We start from the raw sequence: 23608 nt of genomic DNA, 5'->3' as shown, positions 1-23608 counted from the left end.
GAATAGAAGCAGCACAGTCAAGGGTGCTCCTTGGAGACATCCTGCTCCTCCAGATCAGCACTTTGCTTTGAATTCACAGGCCTTAGTCCTTTAGGACATTCGAGCAATATGAGCAGCTGTGATGATGTGGAGGGTCCTAAATATTGGGAAATATTTACAAGATGTAAAAAAAAAAACTGGAAGAGACCCATTCACTGTAGCAAATGGGCCTGGATATGTAGAGATAGTATCAGAAAAGAGAAAAAAAAAAGCAGAGTAAAAGGCAAGGGTATCATGTTAGCTGCCACTCAGCAGAGATAAGGAAAAAAGAGAGCACTGGTGTCAATTTATGGGAATAAAAATAAGCAACAGGAGAGCAGATGCTGTATTCCCAACAGCAACCCCACAGCCATGGCCACTAGGCACTGGTGGAAGGTGCCCAGTGCTGGGAGCTGGCTCCCCAGGAGACTGGGCTCCATGTGGCTGCAATAACAAGCTGTTCTGCTCACCATGTCTGTCTGGGCACGGCTACTGACATATCTGTCTCAAGTGAGGCAATCAAGTTGTCTCTCGAGCAGAGACAGAAGGAAACTCTTTTTTCCTTAGGGAAAATAACGTGCAGCACTCAAATATATATAAAGTTTGAAAAATAGTCTTTTGGAGGGATTGAATTTTTTCTGCTGTTATTTCCTTCTGCCTGAAAGCACATCTTTTCAGGCTCCTGGGAACACAGCCACGAAAACAAAGGTCTTCCTCGCATCCCCTTCCTGCAGAGGTGCTGTATGGAGGGCTGTGCCCCAGGTGCCCTGGCACCCCACAACTTTGGTGTGAAATGGGGAGCAGGACAGCCTCACCCTCTGCAGTTCAGTCTTCAGCTGTAATGTGGAATCTCTTTCCCATTCAAAAATAGGCTGAGGCCACACGTGCCCCAAACTCTGCATGACAGCCATGGACCAAAGCCAGTTGGACCTGCAGTTGGAAAGTGCTATCCCCGCTCTACAACTTGCTGAGCACGGCCCCTCCAGGCTTCTTGGCATTAATGCCACAGCACCCTCCTCCAATTCTCTTTCTTTATCTGGGGCTCTTTGAGCTCTAAACATGGAGCAAAGATCTTATATAAAACAGTCAGATTTCATTCTTTTTTCACCTATGTCAGCATCCTGCCTGGGAGGAACCGACTGCAGGTGCCCAGAAAGTGCACAAGGATAAATCCAAAGCGTTCCTGATGTTATTCTTTATACTTCTTGCAATTTGTGTTTTGGGGACTTTATAAACCAGACACAGTGTCTTTTTCATTTCTTCTCCTATAACCTCATCCAGATGTTTCTGAACTGATTTGTAAAGCTTTCATGCCATGCAGTGAGGAGTTACACAGCTTAATCTAATGGAAGAAGGAGCTTCTTCCTCTGCACGTTCATATTTTGAAGTGAATCGTGCTTCATAGTCAAACATGGAGCAAGGTTCAAGCAAGCTCCTCTGTCCTCAGGACCACGCAAGTGTTTTATATATCTTTACAAGGAATGAAAACAGGCCACGAGGTGCTTGATCAACCCACAACTAACAGTACTGGCTACTGAAAAAGAGACTTCTTTCCTGCACGTGTGATATTGCTTAGATTTCTCCAGCTGACACATACAAGCAATACTAAGAAAAGGCCAGCAGCATTTGTTAGATTGGTGCAGCTCTGTTCTGACCCCTGTAAGGATGAACTCCATCCAGCTGCATCCTGAGAAGATGTATTAGCGACATCACAAAACTGGAGCACACCCTCAAAGGTGACAACGTGAAGCATTAGGTTTGCAGTCCGCAGGGCTTGGGGAGCAGCGGAGAAAAGCCTGTTACACATTGCCCTCTAATGGCAAGGAGGCATAGTGCAGGAAGCTGTAACAATTTGTAAACCATTCAATTTAACCGAATACGGAGCCAAGGTGAGCAGTAATTAGCACAAATGTAGGCAGAAAACCTACAATGTTGTGGGATGAACCTGTCCACAGGGTCATGTGCAGGAAGCACTGGGCATGGTACAGGTCAGAGAGCCTGGCTGCTATCCCCAGGTCCTCAGATGGCAGCTCTACAGATTTCATCCCATGCCCTGGACACAGCTGCCCTAGCATTAATACATCTGTACTACCCAATGCTTACAGACAGTGATGTTTCCAGGTGTCCTCTAAGAGGTAAAAACTTATCTCACAGTAGGAAGGAAGAAAGCCACTATGAACCTGTTGTTTATGGGGACAGGGCTGAAAAGTTTGGAATCTTGGTCACAAAAAAAGCAACAAGGAGCTCTCCAGGAGGAATGAGAAGCAGCTCAAACTTGCAAGCATCAATGTTTTTGATATGATTTTCAACAAAATGCAGTTTTCCTTACTTGTGTCGATGAAGACAGCATCCACATAGATTTTGGTACAGAAGGAGCCCAAGATAAATCCGCAGGCTGGTCCAAATACCAGCATCGTAAACAGGATCCCTACAAGGAAAGAGAAAAACAGAAATTAGTACTTGGCTCACTTGTCTTCTGCAAGATGGCATGTTCTTATTGGTACCAAACAGATATGTCTTTGTGTCAAATGCTTCAGACAAAAGGGCACCCAAAATGCTTTTTGCTTTTCCACAGACTTTCAGGATGAAGAATAGATGAAGCTGTGATAATGCTGACGGATTTCTATTGAGCTGGAAAGATCACATGGATTCATACTGCACATTGGTTGGATGTCTTATTGGAAAGCACGAGGTACCTATAGGTAAATCTTTAGCTTTGCCACCTCCAGCTAAATTGTTGTAGATACAGATATTCACAGAATTTAGGACCAGCAAAGCTATGAAATGCTGAGTTGTCAAGACTGCCAGACAAAGTCCCTTTGGAGAGGTAGGAGCATTCATTCAAACTTGAGAAACCCTTCTCCCCATCAGATATCAATATCTGCCACATAGCACATATTCCCCAAGACTCACAGCTCTTCAGAGCTCTCCTGAAGGCCCATTCCTCACACAGAACATGAAACAGCCAGTGTAATGCCAGGCAAAGACCCATTGCAGCCGATTACTTACTAGCTTTGATACGATATTTAGAAGCATTTATTCTCATTCTCATTTTGGCCCTGGAACAGGAAGGCTGCAGGCACACTGCCAGCTCCCAATTATCCAGGGCAGAAAGGCAGGGGGGATGTAAGGATAATCCAGAGAAAGAAGCAGTAGAGATAACACACAACATTTGTAAATTAGACAACAGAAACATATTTAGCACCTTCGCATGAGATAGAAAAACAACACAAAGTCCCTAAGGGGACTTGTAAATGGCTTTCTGAAGAAATCACAGGGAATTCTGAATAGTGTGGAGTGGAGTGAAGCTTGCTCGTTTGCTTTGGGTTGAGCAGTGAGGAGGAGAGTGGTTTCTCAGGGTTCTCAGCCAGGGATGTTCTGTGAAAAAGCCTGTTCACATCATCCTGCTTTAATTCTCCTGCAAGGATATAACTCACATCTCCCCCCAAACCTCCCTGTGAATGCTGCCCAGCATCTTGGTGCATGCATAAGGCACATAACACTGCTAACTCAGCCCTCAAGTTCCTTAACAGGAAACCTTTAATTTAACTGTGTGCAGTTCTCAGAAGCCAAAGAAATGATCAGAGCTACAAAATATTCCCAGGGGATCATCAATCCACCGCAATGAAACCCACATCTGCTGCTGACGGCTCAGCCAAGAAGAATAAACCGGTATGGTCAAGAAATATCTTCATTTTTACAATGCAGAGTGATGCTCCATCCCTGGAGATGTTCAAGGCCAAGTCGAATGAGGCTCTGGACAGCCAGACCTACTGGATGGCAACCCATTTTTTTGGTCACTAGATGGCATTAGTGTCTGTCATTGAACCAAGGGCTGGGTGATGGTACAACTCACCCCAGCTCCCTAGGCCACCCACCCTGTTAGTGGGGCCAAAGAATTTCATTTTAACAGACATTATCTGGCAGAGAAATGGCTGTATCTATTAGTCTGGCAAGCAAAGATTAGGAGTTTCTTTGATAACTGCACATTAATTATGAATTTATGTGTAATTACTGTCAAGCATGCGTGGGCACTTTGGATGAAGTGTGCACTATCCCCCAGAGCTGTGCGTGGGGCAGTGACAAACACACCTCCTGTTTCAGATGAAGAGCTCTTAGATTTCAGCAAGAGTGTGATATTCCTATGCTCTTACTTCCCTGCCCTGAAAAGAAAAAGGAAAAGGAAAAGGAAAGAGAGCTGCTTTTAGGGCACCCAAACCTAGAGAGGGGAGCTCTAGGGCGCTGCAGGGCTGGCCTAAGATGGCAGAGATGGGATCAAGCACACATGACTGGTTCCCCAAAAGCAGCAGATACACGTTTCCTCTTTTTAAAACTTACTGATTGTTGCTAGATGGCTTTCTGTAAGTGTTTAACAGCTCTGGAGACCTGGGAGCACAGTGACATTGCAGTTTGGGGCCGACGCAGGCTCACGGGACTAAGCAGGCAGAAGGAGAGGGACCAGTTCTAATACTTGAGAGAACACCTCTGGAGGTGGTGGTGATAAAAAGAGACAGAAGCATGAGCTGCACTGTATATAAGCAAAAACACAGAAGCAAAGTGTGTTTTATGGAACCAGATAAGATAAAGAACAGAAAAAAAGATATTCCTTCACACCAGTGCTTCATTCGCTATGATTCGTCCTCACTAGAGGGCAATGTGGGATAGAGTATACACTGAACAGGGACATCACTAAGATCTTCCAGTAAGATGATTGTTTCACTTTTTTTTTTTGTCTTAAAATCAGGAAAAAAAGATTTTCCTCACTGTCTTTTTGTTATCCTCTTTCAAGACTTCAACAAAATCCTTTGGTTACAGTAAAATTGTTTTACAATTCATGTCACAAACTGAATAGGTCTTGAAAGAAACCAAGGCATGGACTGTCGTGATAGATAAGGCCTGGAGAGAGCTGGACCGTGCTTCAGGGTCAGCAGAGCACAGCACTGGCATGAGTTGGGCTGCCAGGCAATCTGTGTAAAATCTCTGTACTTAAACATGAAAGTGGAGTTGAGGGCTCAAAAGGAAATCACACAAATTAAAATTTGCTGAAGATATCCTTCCACTTCTGAGAAATGCTGCGTGACCGCTCATCACCACCAGTATTAGGACAGTACTTCCCACACTGCCCACCCAGGCATACAACCACAAAGATGCTGCTTAGTAGAGAAGACCTAGGGAAGTACCTTCTCCCAGTCCAGGATAAAGATGTGCTAAGATTCTGGATGGCTCAGCACCCCTTGCTAGGTTGTTTCCCATTCATTCCAAATGACGGCAGTAATCATTTTCAGTTTTCCTGCTCTATCCCTCTCTCCCCGCTCTGTGCAGGCTGGACTGAGAACTCTGAATTATTTTCCTTCCATCTTCTCAAATGGAACAATTTGCCAAATCCTACTTTGTACTGTCAACTAACAGACATTTTCCAGAGGCTGGGGAAAGAATAGGAACAGAGGGGACTATTTGATCTGACATTTTGTGATAGCATTTTATCACCAATAAGGCCCAGGACTACTAATGCAGTTTTCCATTAAAGTAAAGAGAGAGAACAGCGTGCTAAAGGAAGATTTCACTCCCTGTCCTTCAGACCGGTCCAAACATTAAAGTGCCCAGCCAGGAGACAGTGTCACTTCCAGGTTAAACAGCAGCACAGTCTCCTCTGGCTGATCCATAATATCACCAGTGCCCGGATGTGCACTGTGCTATGGAGCAGCCCACTCCCAGGAAAGCTTTGCCTGCTCCCCCAGGACCAGCTGCTCTGTTATGGAACGGGGTTTTAAGGGAAGCATGTAAATAAAAACTTCAAAGTGTGATATTTGACACTACTCAGCACTTCTTCCCAAACTTTTGCTTCCTTGAAAGAAAAAAACCAAACACTTCCCTCCAAAGGTGGTGTCACCATCGTATCACAGTAACCACATCCCTGTGGGGGAATAGGCAGCGAAATGTGATCTCTGTTGAGGGTGACAGTGACCAGATGGTTCTGTGACAGCCACAAAGTGCACATACGTGGTGCACAGAGGAGGGCAGAACACGCACGTGAGCTGTCATGACCCCACGGGGAATCGCTGGGGACAAGGGAGATGTCATGCTGTGGGTGGTGGCCCCAGCCAGCTGCTGCTGCCTCCTGCCTGCTGCAGGAGCAAGCTCTTTATAAAGCACCAAGGGAATAGTTTTGCAGAGCAGAAGATAATCTCAAAACCCTGCTTGTCCCACATTTCCCACTGCGGGGCAGGCCCCTGAGAAGGGATTACTGGAACACAGCTCGTGTGCTGTGCTTAAAGGGACACCGCAGCCCCTTGTCCAGCTTCCAACACCGTATCCTCCTGAACCCTCGAGGGCTCTGCAGAAAGGCTTTTGCACTGTGGGCAGTGCTTACCGATTCCAGAGGGCGTCCTGTGATTTTTATCAGCTGACGTAACCTCTGAGACACACAGTGTGAGGATGAGAACGGCCACGTCCTACTCATGGTGTCTTCCTGCAGCAAAACTACTGGAGTCAGCACGGCGTGTGGATGCCTGCAGTCCTGCAGAGCCCAGCAACACCATTAGCCCCCAGCCCACCCCTCCCAGGAGACACTTCTCCTCGTTTACCCTGAAAATACATAATTTTCTCACCCACTGTCACCTCTCTCTTCCTTATCTTGCCTGCCCATTTGCATCATTGTGGCTCCAATAGGAAACGTGGCCAGGTGGTGCTGCCCCGTTGTTCTCATTTGTTCTGCTGCCTCCGTGCAGCCACTGAAGCGAAGGGAACGTTGAAACAATCCTGGCAGATGTTTCAGAGTCCCTGCAGCTGTCGATTAATGAGGAGCAACTTCGGATAATTCACTTTAATGTTTAGTCTCTGTTCTGACGGGGATCAAAGCGGTTCCAGATTTGTATTAGTATTAGATAAGAATGGGAGGTGGAGGTTGGGTCACTCTGCAATCTGTACCACAGCTGTTTATTAGTTCTGCCCTCAGCTCAACACCGGCAGCCCCCTCAGATGTGGGCACTACTTCAGAGCTGCCCAGTGAGGCCTGCAATGGGGATGGATGTTTCAGGCATTGCTCAGCCAGTGACGACTGCTGGTGCATCCCAGTGTTTTTCCACCTCTTATCCAAGGCCTTGTTAAGTGTACTGCAAGATGCCCTCGTGTTATGAGGTGCTTTAGTGATCAGAGACACAAAATGTGTCAGAACAAACATTCTGAGCCCTCCTGAAAGCCTTCCTCATGGCCCTCACCCTCACAGCTGCTGTCTGTGAGGTACAACACCTGGAGAAAGAACAGACAGCACTGCTGGGAGATGAGGCATTTCTCACAGTCAGATCTGCAGATGCTTTTTGCCATGAAACAGCTCCAGCGAGCAGCAAGTTGTAGATGCCTGATCTCTGGAGATGCTCAAGGTCAGGTTGGGTGGGCTCTGGGCAGCCTGAGCTGGTGGGGGCAACCAGCCCATGGCAGGGGGGGTTGGAGGTGGGTGGGCTTTAAGGTCCCTTCCAACCCAAGCCATAATCTGATTCTATTAAGCTTCCAATGCAGGAGCGTTGGACTGAAGCTGGCTTCTCCCATCTACATGGGACTGCTAGTGATAGAACCCCAATAGAGGGGTTCAGTTCTGGTTGCCCTGCTTTTACCCATGGAAATGAGTTACTACCTGGTATGAAAATAAGGCAACTTCGATCACCTCTTGTCAAATTCTTCTCCTCCTTTCCTATCAAACCTTTCTTGTTTCCAGCAATTTACCAAATCACTTTCTGGTAAGAAGGCAGCCTGTCAAATCAGCTCCTTCTTTGTGAGGATTTATTTTTCATACAAGTTACACACCCCTTTGTGGAAGTGCTGCAGAGTGACTTCTTTGCCCCTGTATTTAATAAGCATTAATCACAAGCTGGTTGGGAGTTCCCTTTACTTGTCAAGAGGCAAGAACAAATGCACTTGAGTACAAATAAACTTCTGATGTGACGTCCCAGGGCTGCAGAGCTCCTGATGGTGGCCTCCCACACCTGCTCAGCTTCTCAGCACAGCTCTTCGTTCTGGACTGTGTTTAGCATTCAGGTGTTAATCACTAAAGAGGTTGTTAGGTAGGAAGGTACACTAGATGGAAGGTACATCACACAGCAGTTTCTCCCCAGACTACCAGTGTCCCCTTCAAGATTGATTTCCACCAGAAGTCAGGATTTCTCCAAGGAGATGCCTGCTGACTTTGAGATGAAATCCCATTCCTATAAACAGGCCTTTTGCTCTGTGAACTCGCATTTTCAATTATTGCCAAGTGTTAACGTTTGTTTTATCAGGAAATCCCTGTCCCCAGCACTATCAAGGCTATGTTTGAGAGGATCAATGCTCTACCAACTGCTGATGGCCCTGGGGGATCCCGATGCACACACACAACATTTGCAGAGTGGCACAAAGACTGCCTGCACTTTTGCTTTAGGAGCACTAGCTCAGCACCCAGCCCTGAATGCTCCATAATGACTTGCAGCACTTCTGGCAGCTCCAAACACACCCGTTTGCTGGCTTCTGCCCTTCATTCTGATAAGCACAGAAATAACAAAAAGCCAAGCAAGCAAGCAAAAATCCAGCCTAGATCCCTATTTGTCCTGGCCTTTGGGTCACCGGTTTGCCCAGCTGCCAAAATAGGATCACCAACGAGATTGCAGAGGAGCAAATTGCACAGTGACAAAAGCTCCCCAAACCTCAAATTTGCATTTGCTAACACAGTAGAAAGCAAAATAGTCAGTCTGTGAGCTCTGAAAAGAAAACTACGGGGACACTCCCACTACAAAGCCTTAGCATTGCTATGGTCCCTACCAGCTGGCACTGGGAGCTCACCATTCCCCACTTCTGAGCATCCCAGCACCCTCCCAGGCAGTGGAGGGACTGCTTGCTGCATTTCCTTCCTTGCTAATGGGAAGCTAGAGAAGAAATTTGCTTATGCTAATCAATCCCTGGCACGGTGCACAGCAGACACTAATCCACTAGCCATCTCCATCAGTCTCTGCATATTTAACTTAAGCAACGAACACTCATGGAGGATTATGTACACAGTGTTATTGTTGTAGCAGTGTTTTCCGACCTAAGCTGCAATCACTCTGACGCCCTGTCTCCTAATATTGACATACAGAATACATACAAGCAACCTGCAGAATTGCCTGAGTCATGCAAGCATCCTGGACAGAACTGCCTACAAAACTACACGCACCGCATGGGACTGCATAGACATCCCTGCTCCATACAGTGCTGTCTCCATTACCCTCTGTCAAAACGCTTAAGATCACCAAGGTTATTTAGAAATCACCATTTTTGAAGGTATAAACGCTATGCTCATAGGTACGTGCAACACCTGAGGGCTTGAACAAGAGATTTCCACATTTCAAGTGAATTTCTCTGTGCTAATTACTTTGGGAAGCAGCCACTAAATACATCTCCAAAAGAGAAGTCTGCCTAGGTGCCAAGTACACTTCGAAGGGTTTCAGTCACATGCCTTCGAGCTGTGTTCATCTCCTTCCAGCCGTTAAGCACTAACACCTGTTTCACCAAAGCTGCAGTGATACCTCAGCTAAAGAAGAGCAGACTTCCTCGTGTCAGATCACAGGAACCCTGCCAGCAGCAGGTCAGAATGGAAATGCACTTTCAGGGCACACTTCCCCCTCTACAAGGCTGTAATCCTCTGACTTTGACTGTCAATTTCTCATTAACACCAAGTGGGTATGGAGAAGAACAGGAGTACACCAGACAAAACAACAATGGGAGGTGGTGGGGTCACTGTCCCCGGAGGTATTCAGGAGCCGCTGGGATGTGGCACTGAGGGATGTGGTCAGTGGAAATGGTGGGGGTGAGTTGGAGTTAGACTGGGTGATCTCAGTGGCCTTTTGCAACCTAAGTGATTCCCATTGCAAGCTGCCTAACCCATCTCTGAGTATGATGCATTAAATGGGGACATATGCCCCTCCTGTGGCTCTTGGATGTTTTATCTCCATCACTTGAATTCCATGAAAGCCTCTTTACCTCTTTCCACACTGGAAAAAAAACAACAGTAGATCATACAACTGAGAATACAATGAGCTATTCACACACAGAGGGCAAAACCCTGAGCCTGGGAAGTCTGAACTGTGGCATTTGTCATTTTGGAGGTTGGCACAACACCTCCTTACTTCTTTATTTTTTAAATCTGCACACAGAGCTCCACTCAGATATAACACATTGGTTTGAGGAGGAGGCTGCCAGCCCTGCCTCCCTCCCATTTTAACCCTAGCCTTTGGGGTATCCCTTCCCATCCCACATACCTTAAATGAGGAAACAGCACATCGTATCACTACTGACTGTGTCAGTCAAGACAGCTTGCTGCTTTCACAAACAGCCAAGCAGTCAGGAAGAGACATTCAGCTCTGTTCCTTCCCTGTCGGACCCTCTCTGTGCAAACCTCACTGATGAAAAGGCTTTTCCTTGCAACATCCCCCACTACTCCTGCTCAGATATGCTGCATAACCCATAGGCAACTGAGTATGCACAAGCAAGCCCTAAATTCCTGCAGCAAGGAATGGCCTGGGAATCACCTGCAATGCAAAGCAAGTTGCTGGGAATGCAGGGCCGATAACACTTATCAGTACCAACCATTTAAGAAAGGGCCACGCTTTTCAATGCAAAATAGATTTAATCTATTCTAGCAATGGCTGAGCCACCAGGAAGGGAAGGAAATTAAAAACAAAACTTCTGTTGTTTTGCTTCCTTGTATTGCAAACAACAGCAGAAAAAGTATTTGCTCTTGACAATAGTCATTCTTTGCACTGACCCAAACCTAGCTGAAGTTTGTGGGAACACTTCCACTGACCTCAGCAGGCTTTGGGTCACCCATCTCCTCCCCTTGAGGTGACCCATCTGCAGTGTGCAGCGTGTAGTCCTGAGGTGCTTGCTGCACAGCAGGCTTCATGCACCATTCTCAGCAAGAAGGGTTTGCAAAGTCTGAAAGATGTACTATTTACTACCATCAGGTGCATCACTTGGAAGTATAATTTACTATGTCTGAAGCACAAGAAATGCAGCCCAAAGCCCTAAGCCAGGCATGGGCTCATAAGGGCATCTTACAGAAACATAGCAGGAGGAGGAGGCTGGGACAGCAGCGTTCCCACAGAGCACTGCAGAGGGATGCTGTGGTCTGACAAACCCTTTCAGACACTCCCATTCCCCACACAGTGAAGAACAGGGGATGCCAGATGCCAGTCTGTAATGGGGGATGGGGAGCTGGCTGCATGCAGGATAATCCCCCAGTCTAAGATTACTTTCAATATAATTTCTGGCAGTCCCTCTCAGCGTGGTTCCACCACGAGCACAAACCCCAGCACTTGGAGCCAGAGGACTGTGTTGCTGATGGAGTACACCACTCTGCACCTCATCCCCAGAGCTCCACCAGCCACTGCATGTCCATTGCTCTGGTTCTCAAAACTACCAGGCACACAGAAATTTTGCTGAGGTTTCTTACAAAATCAGAAGCCATGAGGAACTGTAAAGCTCTCCTGTGCCTATTTCATAAAAATATTTTCCTTTGTGACACAGAGGACCCGGTCCCTGATGACTGTTTTTCTCCCCAGGGCTCAGAACAGCTGCTGCTATCACTGTGGGCTTGTCTCCTTTAATTAAGCAACCACAACCACAGCACAAAGATGAAAACAAAGCCCTTTTCCAGCTCTCCAGGAGCACTAAGATGAAGGTCCCACACAAGAGGAACAATTCTCTCCTACAGTCAACCTTTTTAACTGGGAGGTGAATTAAAAGCACCTGAAATATCCCATTTAATGCACCAAAATGACTCAGATCAAGGTGTTCAGTGGGACAGAGGCTCAGCCTGGGGAAGTTACTCTGGTGAAGGCTTCATGCTTTCAAGAGGGTGGAGGTGCAGTTTTTCTTTCTTTTTAAATTAACAATAGAATCATAAAGGTTGGAAGAGACCACTAAGGTCATCTGAAGCTCCTTAATTGCCTTTAAAGTGTCTTCGTTGCAACCAGCCCTTCTCCTTGGTAGACAACAAGGGACTGCACCCAACTGAGTCACTGCAAATGTCTCCAAGCAGAATTCCTAGAAGTCATGCCTCCTGCCCAGCTCCAACATGGCTCTGCTTGTGAATTCCTGGGTCTCCTGCTGACTGCTTCCAGCACATAGGTCCTGTAAGAAGTACATCCCTAGAAAGTGCACAGGTAAGCACTCAGATGATTAAACCACTATCAAACCCTTCTGACTGGACCTGAGCTGGTTAAGAAGTTTACAGCTTGCCACCACCTATGTGATGCAAGTCTTGCCAGCAAACTGCCACTGCTGGTACTTGGAAGCCCAGTCCCATAAAGCACTCCAAGAAACCCATACTGTAAATGGAATCCATCCACTGGTGGACTGATGTGCCGTTGGAAAAATGCACCTGATGAAGTCAGGAGGATTCAGGAGATTATGGCTGCTTATCCTTCACTTCACTTTTGGGAAGGGTAAAAATAAAAAAAAAAAAATGAAAAAAGAAAAGACTGGATTTTGAAAACTCTCTTTCTCAGAATTTCAAAATGAAACATTATTTTTGAGCTGGAAGAAAACCTTGTCACTTCTACGGGATAGATTTCGTACTGCGTGAGATACAGCCATACCCCCCCCAAAAAAAATGAAACAGTAACAAAAACACCCATCTCACAGACGTTTTGTTCTCAAAGCATTCTGTTGTGGAAAACTTGAGTTTGCCATTTTCCCTCCAGGAAGAGGAATGAAGGTACATTCCATGAAAACTCAGCCCCTTGCTGCTCTGTGCTGCTGCCACACGTTCCAGCTGCTGTGGCTTTGGATGGTGATCCACTTTTATTATTTTTGGCAGGGTTGGTGGTATTCTTAAGGGCAGTAATTACGTTTTCCAGGGCAGGCTTTCTGCCAGAGCTCAAAATGATGACCAACAGACCCCTTTTAACCACCTGCTTTGATTCCAGCCTTGATTAGTTATTAGAGTCCTGCTGAAACCCACTGTAACGCAACCAGAAAGTGTGAGTCTGCAAGGCTGACTCCAGAGAGAGGTAGGTTTGAAAGGAGAATCGAGAGTTACTTTCAACAACAAAGCAACCAAAAATAAGAGGCTTTCTGTATTGGCATTGCCTTCATGAATATCCAGGCAGCACCAACTTCTTCCCCTCTGCTCCCACATCAAGCAGCATTAAGCACTTCTGGTACTACACGAGCAAACCCAAAGCTAATATAGGCAAATATAAAAAGTGTAAAAAGCTGTAGTCTTGTAACCTGCCAAACATCAGCCCTCCCTTTTCTTTTCAGTGTGCTCGAGCTGACTTTGGGCAATGAGGCCATCTTGAAAGCGCTGGGTTTTTGCACACTGGCTAATACGTTATTGATAGAGAGTAAGGACCTTAAAACACAGAGTCCTAATAGCTCATGACTCTGTGGCCATGGACAGCAGTGGAAGCTCTGTAATTACGTGCAGCAGCAGCTTGGCCACAAGCCCTGCCTGTATTTATAGCTATTACAGATGCTTATTATGTGGTATCATGGAAAGATCTCAAAGCACCGTCAGGAGTTCATCTGTGGGTTGGTAGGACGCAGCAAGCTTTGCCCTGGCAGGAGAACAGGTCTTTTAGTCCAATGGAAACCACTCATTTCCTCCATCTTTGAACTTCTACCCTCTAATTTCTACCATCTCTAGCTCCCAAAAAAGAAATGGCAGTTCGTGGCATAGCAAACACCAGGCGAGAGCCAAGCCTCACACAGAGATGAATCAGTCTCTTGGTCAAGTAAGAGGTTCCTGCTACTGCATATCACACACCTGTCATTTTCTTAATTAAACAAGCTAGAAAGTGGAAAAAAACGAGGAATGAGGCACCCAGGAATGTGACCAAGGATATTCACAAGGTTTTAGGAATGTTTGATCTCAATCCTACATGATTTTCCAGCACTGTTATTAAAAAATGCTCAGTCAATACACACATCTGACTCCTCATTATGTCCTTTACAATCCTGAACAGATACCTTCTCACAGCTCATGCAGTCACTCACTCAACTTTGTCCTTCTCCCTTTAATACTCAGCATATCTTAATTTTATCTTCAGTCATCAAGCACAGCAAAGAGTCTTGGACTTGGCACACACCACGGGCAGAAAGGACACAGCACCTGGCACCTTCACAGAGCAGCATGCCCTATGTACTCACAATTACACTCAACATGAATGCTCAATCTCCACAGCCACTGAATTTTAAAGGAAATATGACCAATAACATTGCTAAGCTGCAGAGCAGCTAATCCCAGTACACATCCTGCTCAAGGACCACTCAGATGGCACATTTCTTTTTGGACACGGTCACCAGGAAGATCTGCCCAGGCTCTGTCCACCTCCCTGCCCTCTCTTGCATTCCTTCAGGATTGCAGGATGGCTCACAGCTTCCCTTGGAGTAGAGCTCTATAAAGTTACCCACAGGATCTTGATCCACATCAATGTGATACTCTGCCATATGTCACGGAGCTCACATCCTGCTGGGGATACAACGTGAAAACCATAGCCTTAGTTTTGTGGTAAAGCATTACCAATGAAATGGCCATCTCAGGGGAACACTCTGCCTTTGCTTTCACTCTTTTCTTCTATCATCTGCCAGAAAGTTTTTGTTATTAAACCAAGCAGTGTGTTTAGAAGGATCCAGAGCAGACAGCGCTCGGTATTTATGGCGTATTTCTGCCTTGCAAAGCAGGCGTACGTCTGGCAGAAACTTCAATTTTGCCTTTCCCACCGTAACCTGAACCACGAGGAGGGGAAGGGAACATGGTTTTCACATTATCCTGTTTACATTCCTTTCCACAATGGAGCTGCAACTCTAAAAGCATTTCCCTCCATATTAATTCCCCTCATTGCTATTTTTCCTTTACAAGGTTCAATGTACGATTTAACCAGGTTTGGAGATAAACACTTGTGAACAGAATCATAGAATCATTAAGGTCGGAAAGACCACCAAGGTCATCAAGTCTGACTGTCAACCCACGCCTGTGATCGCTGGTGGTGGTTCCTGTGTTGCCAGGAAAAGAGCCCTTGGCTTCAGAGAGCTGGGTTTCTCTATGGGAAGTTTGGAAGAACAGCTCGATAAAAATAAAGAGTTTTCCACTCCTGTGGAAATTCTTCCCTTAGTCCTACGTCGAGACAAATCACTGAGCCTTGTGCGTTTTTTGCCAAAAGAAACATTCCCCAAATGCTCCACTGATATTACTGAATCGTTATGCGCTGAGCGAAAAATAGCTATGGAGAGGTTGTTTCATCTCATCCGAGATTAAGAAACTTCTGCTCTCATCCAAATGATATAATGTTGAATATATTCTGTTGAAAAATGCAGACCTGTTTGATGCAAACCTGCAGAGCACCCACTTGAATGAATCTTCCTCTTAGAAAACCGCCACAGTGAGCAAGGTGCAGGAAAGCCCAAGAAGGTTTTCTGATCCAGGAGTGACCTTTATGATCATCCTCAAAGCTGCAGGCTGCAGGAGAGAGCTCGAATCCTTTCATCACTGCGTTTTGACAAGACCGTGCATGAGACTGTAGCAGGGCATGTGGCTGAAGGAAATTACCTGGGACTGAAATCACAGACTGTGAGCATCTGCAGCGCGCTAACTGAAGCCTTCAGGCAAATTATTATACCTTTCCACTTAGGAGAGGGAAAAGTTTTCTCTCCCTGTAAATGACCGTTAACTGCATAATAATAATAGGAGATAGTAACCATTTGGGATGATAACTGAAGTGTGTGCCATGAAGGGTAGTTTGGCAATATTTAATTTTCGGAGAGCAAACGTATTAGCGTCCATACAGTTTGTTCTTACAGGAAAGTAGATAACTGCTCAGCAGCACTACAGCAGAGCTGTGTTAGGTTGTATTGCTTCATCACTACATTCAGTGCAGGACCGATCTTCCCAGCTTTAGCATGGGATATGTACAATATCACTATGCAAAGACGAGCATTTAGGGGAGTAGGGAATTCAGAAACAAGTGAGGAAAAAGAACAATAGGAAACTGTTGATGTTGTATATGAAAACTGCTGTTGCTTTAAACAGCAGGTGCATGCAGAAATGTGAAGCTGGTAAGAAACGTGCTGCGACTGTCCCACTGCAATGGTCAGCAGCAAACAAAGCCCCTGTCCCCAGTCCACTGCTTTGTGCCACCTCCTCTGTGCCACACTGTGAAGAGCAAAGTGCTTGTGGTCCTGTCACAGCGAGAAAAGATGATGTGGAAGAAAATAGGTCACCTCTCAGTGCACAGAGACAGACCTTTCCCCAAACCTTCCCAGCTCTTTCATTAATATGTGCATTTGAAATAATTCTGGGCTTGCACAGAAGCGTCAGAGAGGGAGAGAGAGAGAGAGAGAGAGAGGAAGGCTTGGAAGTGCTTGAAAAGAGCATGATGAGAGACACGCAGCACGCAAAGGATGTAACACCTCCAGATCTCCTCCCCCCCCTCCCCCACCCCCCTTGACTGCACAGTTGGGCAGCACACGGTGACAGTGTGTCCCCTTGTATGGGCAGGCGTGCTTTCATCCAGCTGCTCTCATGACTTTCCTCCTGGGCAATGACAAGACCTAAAAAGCCCTTCAGACCGATCAACTCCACCTCCCCATCTCCTTGATGTTTTCGGCCCAGCACTTTGAGAAAAAAAACTCCCAGTAAGGGCTGTCACCAAGCTCTCAGAGGAAGGTGTTCTGCCAGGAACTAATGGCTCTGGGCAGTTTGTAAGAGGAAAAACAGAAAAAATATACTTTGGGGGCAGCTGCCCTGATTCATCCCCTCAAGGAAGCTGCCACACAAGGTACAAGCCTCACACTACGACATTCTCTCTCCTTACAGAATCACTTGAGTTGGAAGCGACCTCTACACATCACCTAGTCCAACTTCCCAAAATCTCCTTCCATATAGGAATGTGCTGTGGCAGCCTGGCTGGCTGGCCAGCTCCCCAGAGATGCATCACCATTATAACTCAAGGAGCCAACTGAAAGGTTGCAGCAGCAGCAGTCAGAAAAGTGGCATTTGTTGCACACTAAAGACGTACCACTTTCACTAGGAAACGCTTCCCTCACAACCCAGAGTTCTCAGACATATCTACATAAGAGGCTTGAGGGAGCTTAGCTTTCCGAGATGTGTGTCATGCCACAGCCAAATCACAGCGTCGTGATGTCACGGCCAACAGCAGCTCAACTCCAAGACTGGAGGTTTTTTTGCACCAAAATAGCAGTTAAGCCCAAACAGAAAGTTCTGAAATATTCATAACGATAGCATTAGAGGTAACACTTAATCCTCATTACTCACTGCTGGTATTTAGGCAGCGCACTGTCTGGCTTGTGAATAATCCAGAGGGAGAAGCAGGAGAACTAATACACGTGAACAAGGGGCTGTCATCTCAGGGAAGTTACTCTGCACTGCTCATTGGCCCTTCACAATCTTTGTGGGCAGAAAGAATACAAATTGCTCTCTCTGACTGAAATGGTCAGAAGTAGAGGTGGTGTGAATAAAGCAAGGAAGGCAGTGGTGTATACTGTTTCCAGCCTCCTGGAGCTGTACTCCGTGGCTGTGCGTTGAGCAACACAATGAGCAGAGACCTATTTATGCTGCTCACAGCCACTTGGACCTTTTGGTTTAGGGGTGGTCAGATGAGCAGCTCTAGCTGCTGGGATCAGAGTTCAGCATCTCCTCAAGGCCAGCTGGAGGAATGAACACGCAGAGGGCTGGAAAAGGTCACAGTTCCATTAAGTAACGCTCAGATCAGGGACTGCACTTTCCACAGTCCCAGATCTCAAAGCATTTTGCAAAAACAGCCATAGCATTGCCTTCTTTCCTTTGAGAAGGAGCTGAGGTCAGTAGACCTGCCCTGCTTCCTACTGCTGGGGAACAGCAGAGGAGAGCTTCTGCCTGCCAGGCTGCCACCTGCCGAGCAGCAGTGGGGATAGGGCAGGCAGCCTAGAGGTCCCACAGGAAGTTCACAGGCTCTGCAAGTCACTTCCAGCTCTGACAGTGGTAAAGCTGGGGGCACTGACACCATAGGCAGGGCTATGCCAATGCTGGGACAGCAGCACATTTTGCATGCAGCCTGCAAAGGGATACAACACCCACCTCCAAAGCCAAAGAAACAGCAGAAGTGAAGCCTTGCGCTTAGCTTGTGAGATTCTTGCATGAATTGGGCAAGCTGAAAAGCAGCTCTGCTATCTGACACATCACAGAGTAATCTGTCTTAAAATGAGAGGTGTTGCAGGTCAGCACTTAGATATCCCCGATGACTCTTACAGATGTGGCAGAGCAAGGACAACCCTCTGCAAGGTAGCAGAGGCAAAAGAAAAGGAGATGCACTCATCAACACGCCCTTCCCTCCACCGCATCCTGCCCTGTGCAGATGGAGGAAGGCAGGATTCCCACCTCTGACATCCAGAGGTGAGCACAGAGCCTGCTGCTGGCTCACAGCCCCTCCCCAGCACATGGGCAGCAAAGCTGATTGCAGACATCTAACAGTGGTCACCACTGCCACCTTCAAAATTGCAACTGATTAATTAATGCTGCCTGGGTACAGGCTCTAATGGTAATTAAGCTAAGGGGGAATTTCAGAAAGCAATGCTAACGAGTGCTACAAGGCACTGCAGAAGGGGCTGAACATGGCTGTCCTTCCCCTCCAGTAACACTGCAAACAAACAAACAAGTTAAGTATAGACCTGAACAAAATGGGGGCTAGTACATTTTTAAACAGATCTCATTTGGTTAATTTCAAATAAACACTATGCAGTTTAATTTCCAGGGCTATAGGCAAGGATAATACTGCCCCGCTGTGTTGTCTTCATCTGTCTTCTAATAAACTGATTAGAGCCCAACACATTAAAGCCCTATGCACCATTATCTATTATTCAGGTCCCTAAAAGATGTTAATTAACCCGCGTGCTCTGAGAAGCTCCATTGTAACTCACACAATAAGGAACCACATGGCACAGTCGGAGCACGTGTTGCTTACTCGTTTTGACTTAATTACATGGGCACGACGCCAAGGTGGTTCTGGAGGAAAACTGTATTATTGCAGAGACAATGTCCAGATACTCACATCCAGGATCATGTTTCACTAGGGAAAAAAACTCACCTTTCTCTGTTCTGACATGATATAAATTGCTGGCTTACTCCCAACTAGGTAAGGTCAGGGAAACAAAGTATGGTCAGGTTCAAAAAGCAGCACTCAGAGAGCTCATTCTGCCATTTTGCCATGCAGGATGATCTGAAAAACAAATGTTTTTCGGGCTGAGTTGGAAACTACAAGCTGAAGGTGCATCAGTGCAGACCGGAGGGTTTCTGGATGGTCGACAGGCAGCCTCCCAGCACGGGGGCTCTGGTTTAGCCTGTGGGCACCTGCAGCACAGTGCTGAGCATCCTTGTACCACATGGGTTAAACTAAGTGGGATAAGTCACCCGCCGAGCTGAAATGATGATTTATCAACCAGCATGAATTACTTACAGGTGTGAACTCTGATTTGGGGTCAGACCAATCTTTAGCAAGGATAAGCAAATATCACCCTTACCATAGATCTAACAGGATGAAAGGCAGCACTTTGTGCATTATCCAAGCCCTCCTATTTTACAGACCAAGGGGAAAAAAAGAAAAAAGAAACAGAAAAACCCAACTAAGCATGCTTTTTCCTCTAAGACCTTAAGGCTGATGGGGCAGGTGATGCTGCTAGAGGAGCACAGCAGTCCCTGAAAGGATCTGCCACTCCAGCAGAGTTGCAAATGAAGCAGCGGGGCAGGGTGTTGCTGTGAGTGTACCATACTCTTTTTTGAAGGGGTCACAAAGTGCAGCTGACAGCCAGCGAGCTCACATCACACTGCTGCAGCCCAGCACCAGGCTCAGTGCTCACTGCTAAGCTCAAGACTTTGCTCTGGAGCAGGGCCTGCCTCTGTCCCGCAGTGCATTCCTGTTCTGCTCCTCTGCCATACATCAAAGCCAGCTCCATAAACCTGTTAACAAACTTCTGGTGCTGGAGTTACGCACCCACGATGCGTGCAGTGTGTGCTTTGGGGACGGACGACCTTCCTGTTAATCTCCTAGCACCTAAAGCAGCGTAAGAACTCCTAGATCTGCCAAGCACGCATTTCAGCCAGCATGACCAACAGCTTTTTGGGGCACAGAGCTTTGTGGGTTACGCTTTGTGGCCATACAAGACCTTTGTGATGGCTTTCAGATGCCGCTGATGTCAAGATCTGGTACTTGAACACAGCAGGACAAATTGTTCTGTGTTCTCAGACAGAAGAAACTTGGAGACATGACAACATTTTTCTTAGAATTTAACGTTAAATAAGTAATTTGAAAGGGATACTTGACTCAAACTCTTCTTAAGCCCATGTCTACCAGAGGGCACCCAGTAGCAGGGACAAATTATCCCATGCGCATTTATTGGAGCTCTCTCATCTCCTTCATCACAAAGATACTTTGAGGCGCCTTCCCGTTTATCACTTGCTGAATCAGTTTTCTTTACATCTCCACCTCTTTCTTTCCCTGAAAATGAGGCACCATGGGTTCTGATCCACAGTCATATTGGATATTAGGAAAAACTGCCCTCTGAAAGTGTGGCGATGCACTGGCACAGGGAGGTGGGGGAGTCACTGTCCCTGGAGGTGTTCAATAACTGTGGGGATGTGGCACTGAGGGACGTGGTCAGGGGGCACGGTGGGGCTGGGCTGGGGTTGGACTAGAAGATCTTAGTGCTCCTTTCCAACCTTAATCATTCTGCAATTTTACGACCACCTCCGGTGGGTTGATTTATTTCTGAAACAGAAAATAAAAGCCAAGAGTAACTTGGTTGTTACTGAAACATCCACTCAGCAACAAAGAACTCACCCAGGGTAGCTTCTGCAGAACTGCAAATGCTGAGCAGGTCCCCTGGCAGCAAACAAAGCTCCAGCTGGGCACCAGCATCCCTGGGATTTCACTGCACCTCAGGATCAACCCTTCTGCATGCCCACCTAGCAATTCCTACCGCTGACAACAGCAGTATTTTTACACCACCAACATCAACGCAGACGCCATTAATATGTCTGTGTGTATCAGCAGAAGTAATAGTGCAGTGTTAATTGAATGGCTCAGTGTTCATTTCATCACAGGTTAACGCTGCTGAAAGTTACATAATGCAGTTCCCAGGGAATATTTTACCGTATACCATAAAGCATACCCAGAAAAAGAAAAGCAAAGACAAAGCAAATCGGAAGATCAGGAGGCTGAAAGCTCCGAGCAGCTTCTTCCCTTTCAGAGGGCTGTTATTTAATCAGTTTTTATTTCCCTTATTTATCATGTGGAAGCAACTGTGCCGTTTCAGCTGCTGTAGCTTAAAATGTAATAAAATATGTCTGTGACACAACAATACCTGGATCCTCCAGCCAAAGCCTGCATTTCGGTGTCAGGATGAACAAATATTCATCATCTGATGCAGCCACTGCTGCCTCTGTGAACAGAGCATATATTTCAGTGCTCGCTGCCACATCTCCTCTCCTGAAGGCGTGTATTAAGATGAGCCTGTGAGTTACTGAACTGTAAGGCTTGCAAGCCAGAAATTCAACCCCAGATGCAGGTTCAAAATGCTTCTGGAAAATATTTAAGTCAATGAGCAGAGCCTTAAATCACAGGACAAGAACACTCAACACATACCATAATACAACAAATCTTTTTAAGAGGAGGAGGCTGATAGATCTTAGCTCCTGGCATCATTATTTGCGGTGTTTTGTAACCAAGGAGGTCAGGTTCCTACTCACAGATTAGGTCAGCAGACATCAAGAGAAAGCAGCTGGGGCAGAAAAAGCCTTCCTTAAGTTTCATCTTTGGGTGTGAGTATCACAGCACTGTCATTAAGGAGAATATTAGCGAAGCGTGGCTGTGTGCAGCAGCACAGAGGGCCTCATTGTGCGCTGCTGTGGCCGTGCACCCATGCTATCAGGACAGAATCTGCCTCTTGCCTGCCACAGGGCAGCTTCAGCTCCTTTGGTTCCCTGGGTTTTAGACCGAGATCTTCCATTCACCCCAAACTATAAGAAAAGGGGAAGAGCTGCAAAGGATAAGAACACTCCATTTAGCTGCAGTGTCAACCCCTGATCAGATCTGGGTCATTAAAGAACAGCTATTTCAGCCATTATACCTAATTACAAAGAGAAATCAGTCTCTAAAAATAAAGCTCCAAGTGCCTGAAATATATTAAAGGCAGATAATTAACAATCAAATAGATGGTGCCATCTTCCCCAGCACATTAAGCCCAGGTCTCTCATCCTCTGAGCCCACTGCTAACACAGCAGCCCCAGGTAAAGGACAGAAGTCCTGACTGATGACACCCATGTGCAGCAATCTCTTCCTCAGCTCTCTGGGAGAGGAAAACCAACATAGCACTTCTGTGGGTTTCGCTGCTGAAGGAAACTTGTCTGCACTGAGTTCACAGACACAGTCAACTGAGTGAGTTCTCTCTCTCCAGCTCAGACACATCCCATCTATTTAGGCACAAGAGAGGCACCTAGCTCTAGGCACTCCATCCTCTCCAAAGACAGGAGGACAAGACCAGAGGCAATTCAGCCCACCAGACACAAACCATCCTCTGGCAGCGCCTGCCCCTTTCCAGAGGCTACAATCAGCCTTGCACTCCTGAAAAAAGCACGAGATGTTGGCAATATCCCTTCAGGAAGGGTGTCTCAGGCCACCTTCATCCCAGATTTATGGGGACCAAGCTAGGTGAGACCAGGAGCAAAACACCTTTGGAACAAGAAGTTGGGAAACAGGACAGGACTGCACAGGCAGCAACAGGCAGAGCCTCAAGGCTTGTTCTGCATCCCTAAACGTGCCAAAGATCAGACATCTTTGAAGCTCTTGGAACTGCAAAGCTGGAGCAGAGTCTCACAAAAATAATCCTGTTCGCAGTACAGCTTGTTCTTCCTATTTCTGAATGTGATGGGAACACTGCGAGAACAGTGTCTGCCATTGCAGAGCAGCATATTGTATTCCCAGGCCGTGCAGCGATAGAAAAACAGAAGTGAATGGACCAAAAAAAGCCTATCACTTTGGCATTATCAACCTCAAAAAGAGTATGCTCGCAAAAAAAAAAAAAAAAAGAAGAAAGAAAAAAAGAAAGTCCAAATAGCCTAATGCACTGTTTGAAAGCTTTTTGTGCCCAAATTACCATCAGAGCCGTTCTCCGGGAGCGAGTTTCACAGAGGACCCAAGAGATAAATCACACTGGAAAAATTTAGGTGCTTTGGGGTGTGTACTCTCCCCTCTGGCTCTTTAGAACAGCATGAAGCCAACTGATGGACTAACCCCAGAGAAAGGGCAGGGAAGCAGGGAGAGAGAGAGCCAGTAGTGATGGGGGACAGCACCCAGCCACTGCCAGGCAGGATGACCAGGCAGCACAGACACGTATACCTTCAGAGCAAGGAGCCAGGTGTGAATGCAGTGCTCCCAGCCCTCCCTACCCTGCACCACACCACTGGTCAGGCAGTGCAGCAATCAGCTTCAATATGAGCTGTGGTCTGGCTCAATACAAGTTCCTTTATGGGGCTTAAGAGCACTGCATAGAAGCTGTGGGAGCCTTTGTGCTGTTACTCTAGAGCTGTCTTGGT

At 46.6% G+C, this 23608-nt stretch overlaps 2 protein-coding genes across 2 annotated transcripts in view; both read right to left on the bottom strand.

Moving 5' to 3' along the window:
• SLCO3A1 (solute carrier organic anion transporter family member 3A1) overlaps positions 1–23608 on the bottom strand; it is a 111845-nt gene that overhangs the window by 24880 nt on the left and 63357 nt on the right. Inside the window, exon 3 of the mRNA XM_065734017.1 lies at positions 2348–2446. Within this exon, the coding sequence (XP_065590089.1) occupies positions 2348–2446 (99 nt within the window). The remainder of the gene's footprint in view (positions 1–2347; positions 2447–23608) is intronic.
• Positions 1–23608, bottom strand: part of CHD2 (chromodomain helicase DNA binding protein 2) — a 284189-nt gene that overhangs the window by 234270 nt on the left and 26311 nt on the right. The window lies entirely within an intron of this gene.

Source organism: Cyrtonyx montezumae, unplaced genomic scaffold (genome assembly GCF_038088225.1).
Source record: "Cyrtonyx montezumae isolate F1298 unplaced genomic scaffold, pur_monq_1.0 scaffold_17, whole genome shotgun sequence".
Taxonomy (NCBI): Eukaryota; Metazoa; Chordata; class Aves; order Galliformes; family Odontophoridae; genus Cyrtonyx; species Cyrtonyx montezumae.
Note: the sequence above shows the minus strand (reverse complement) of the source record. Positions and strands in the feature narration are given on the sequence as shown.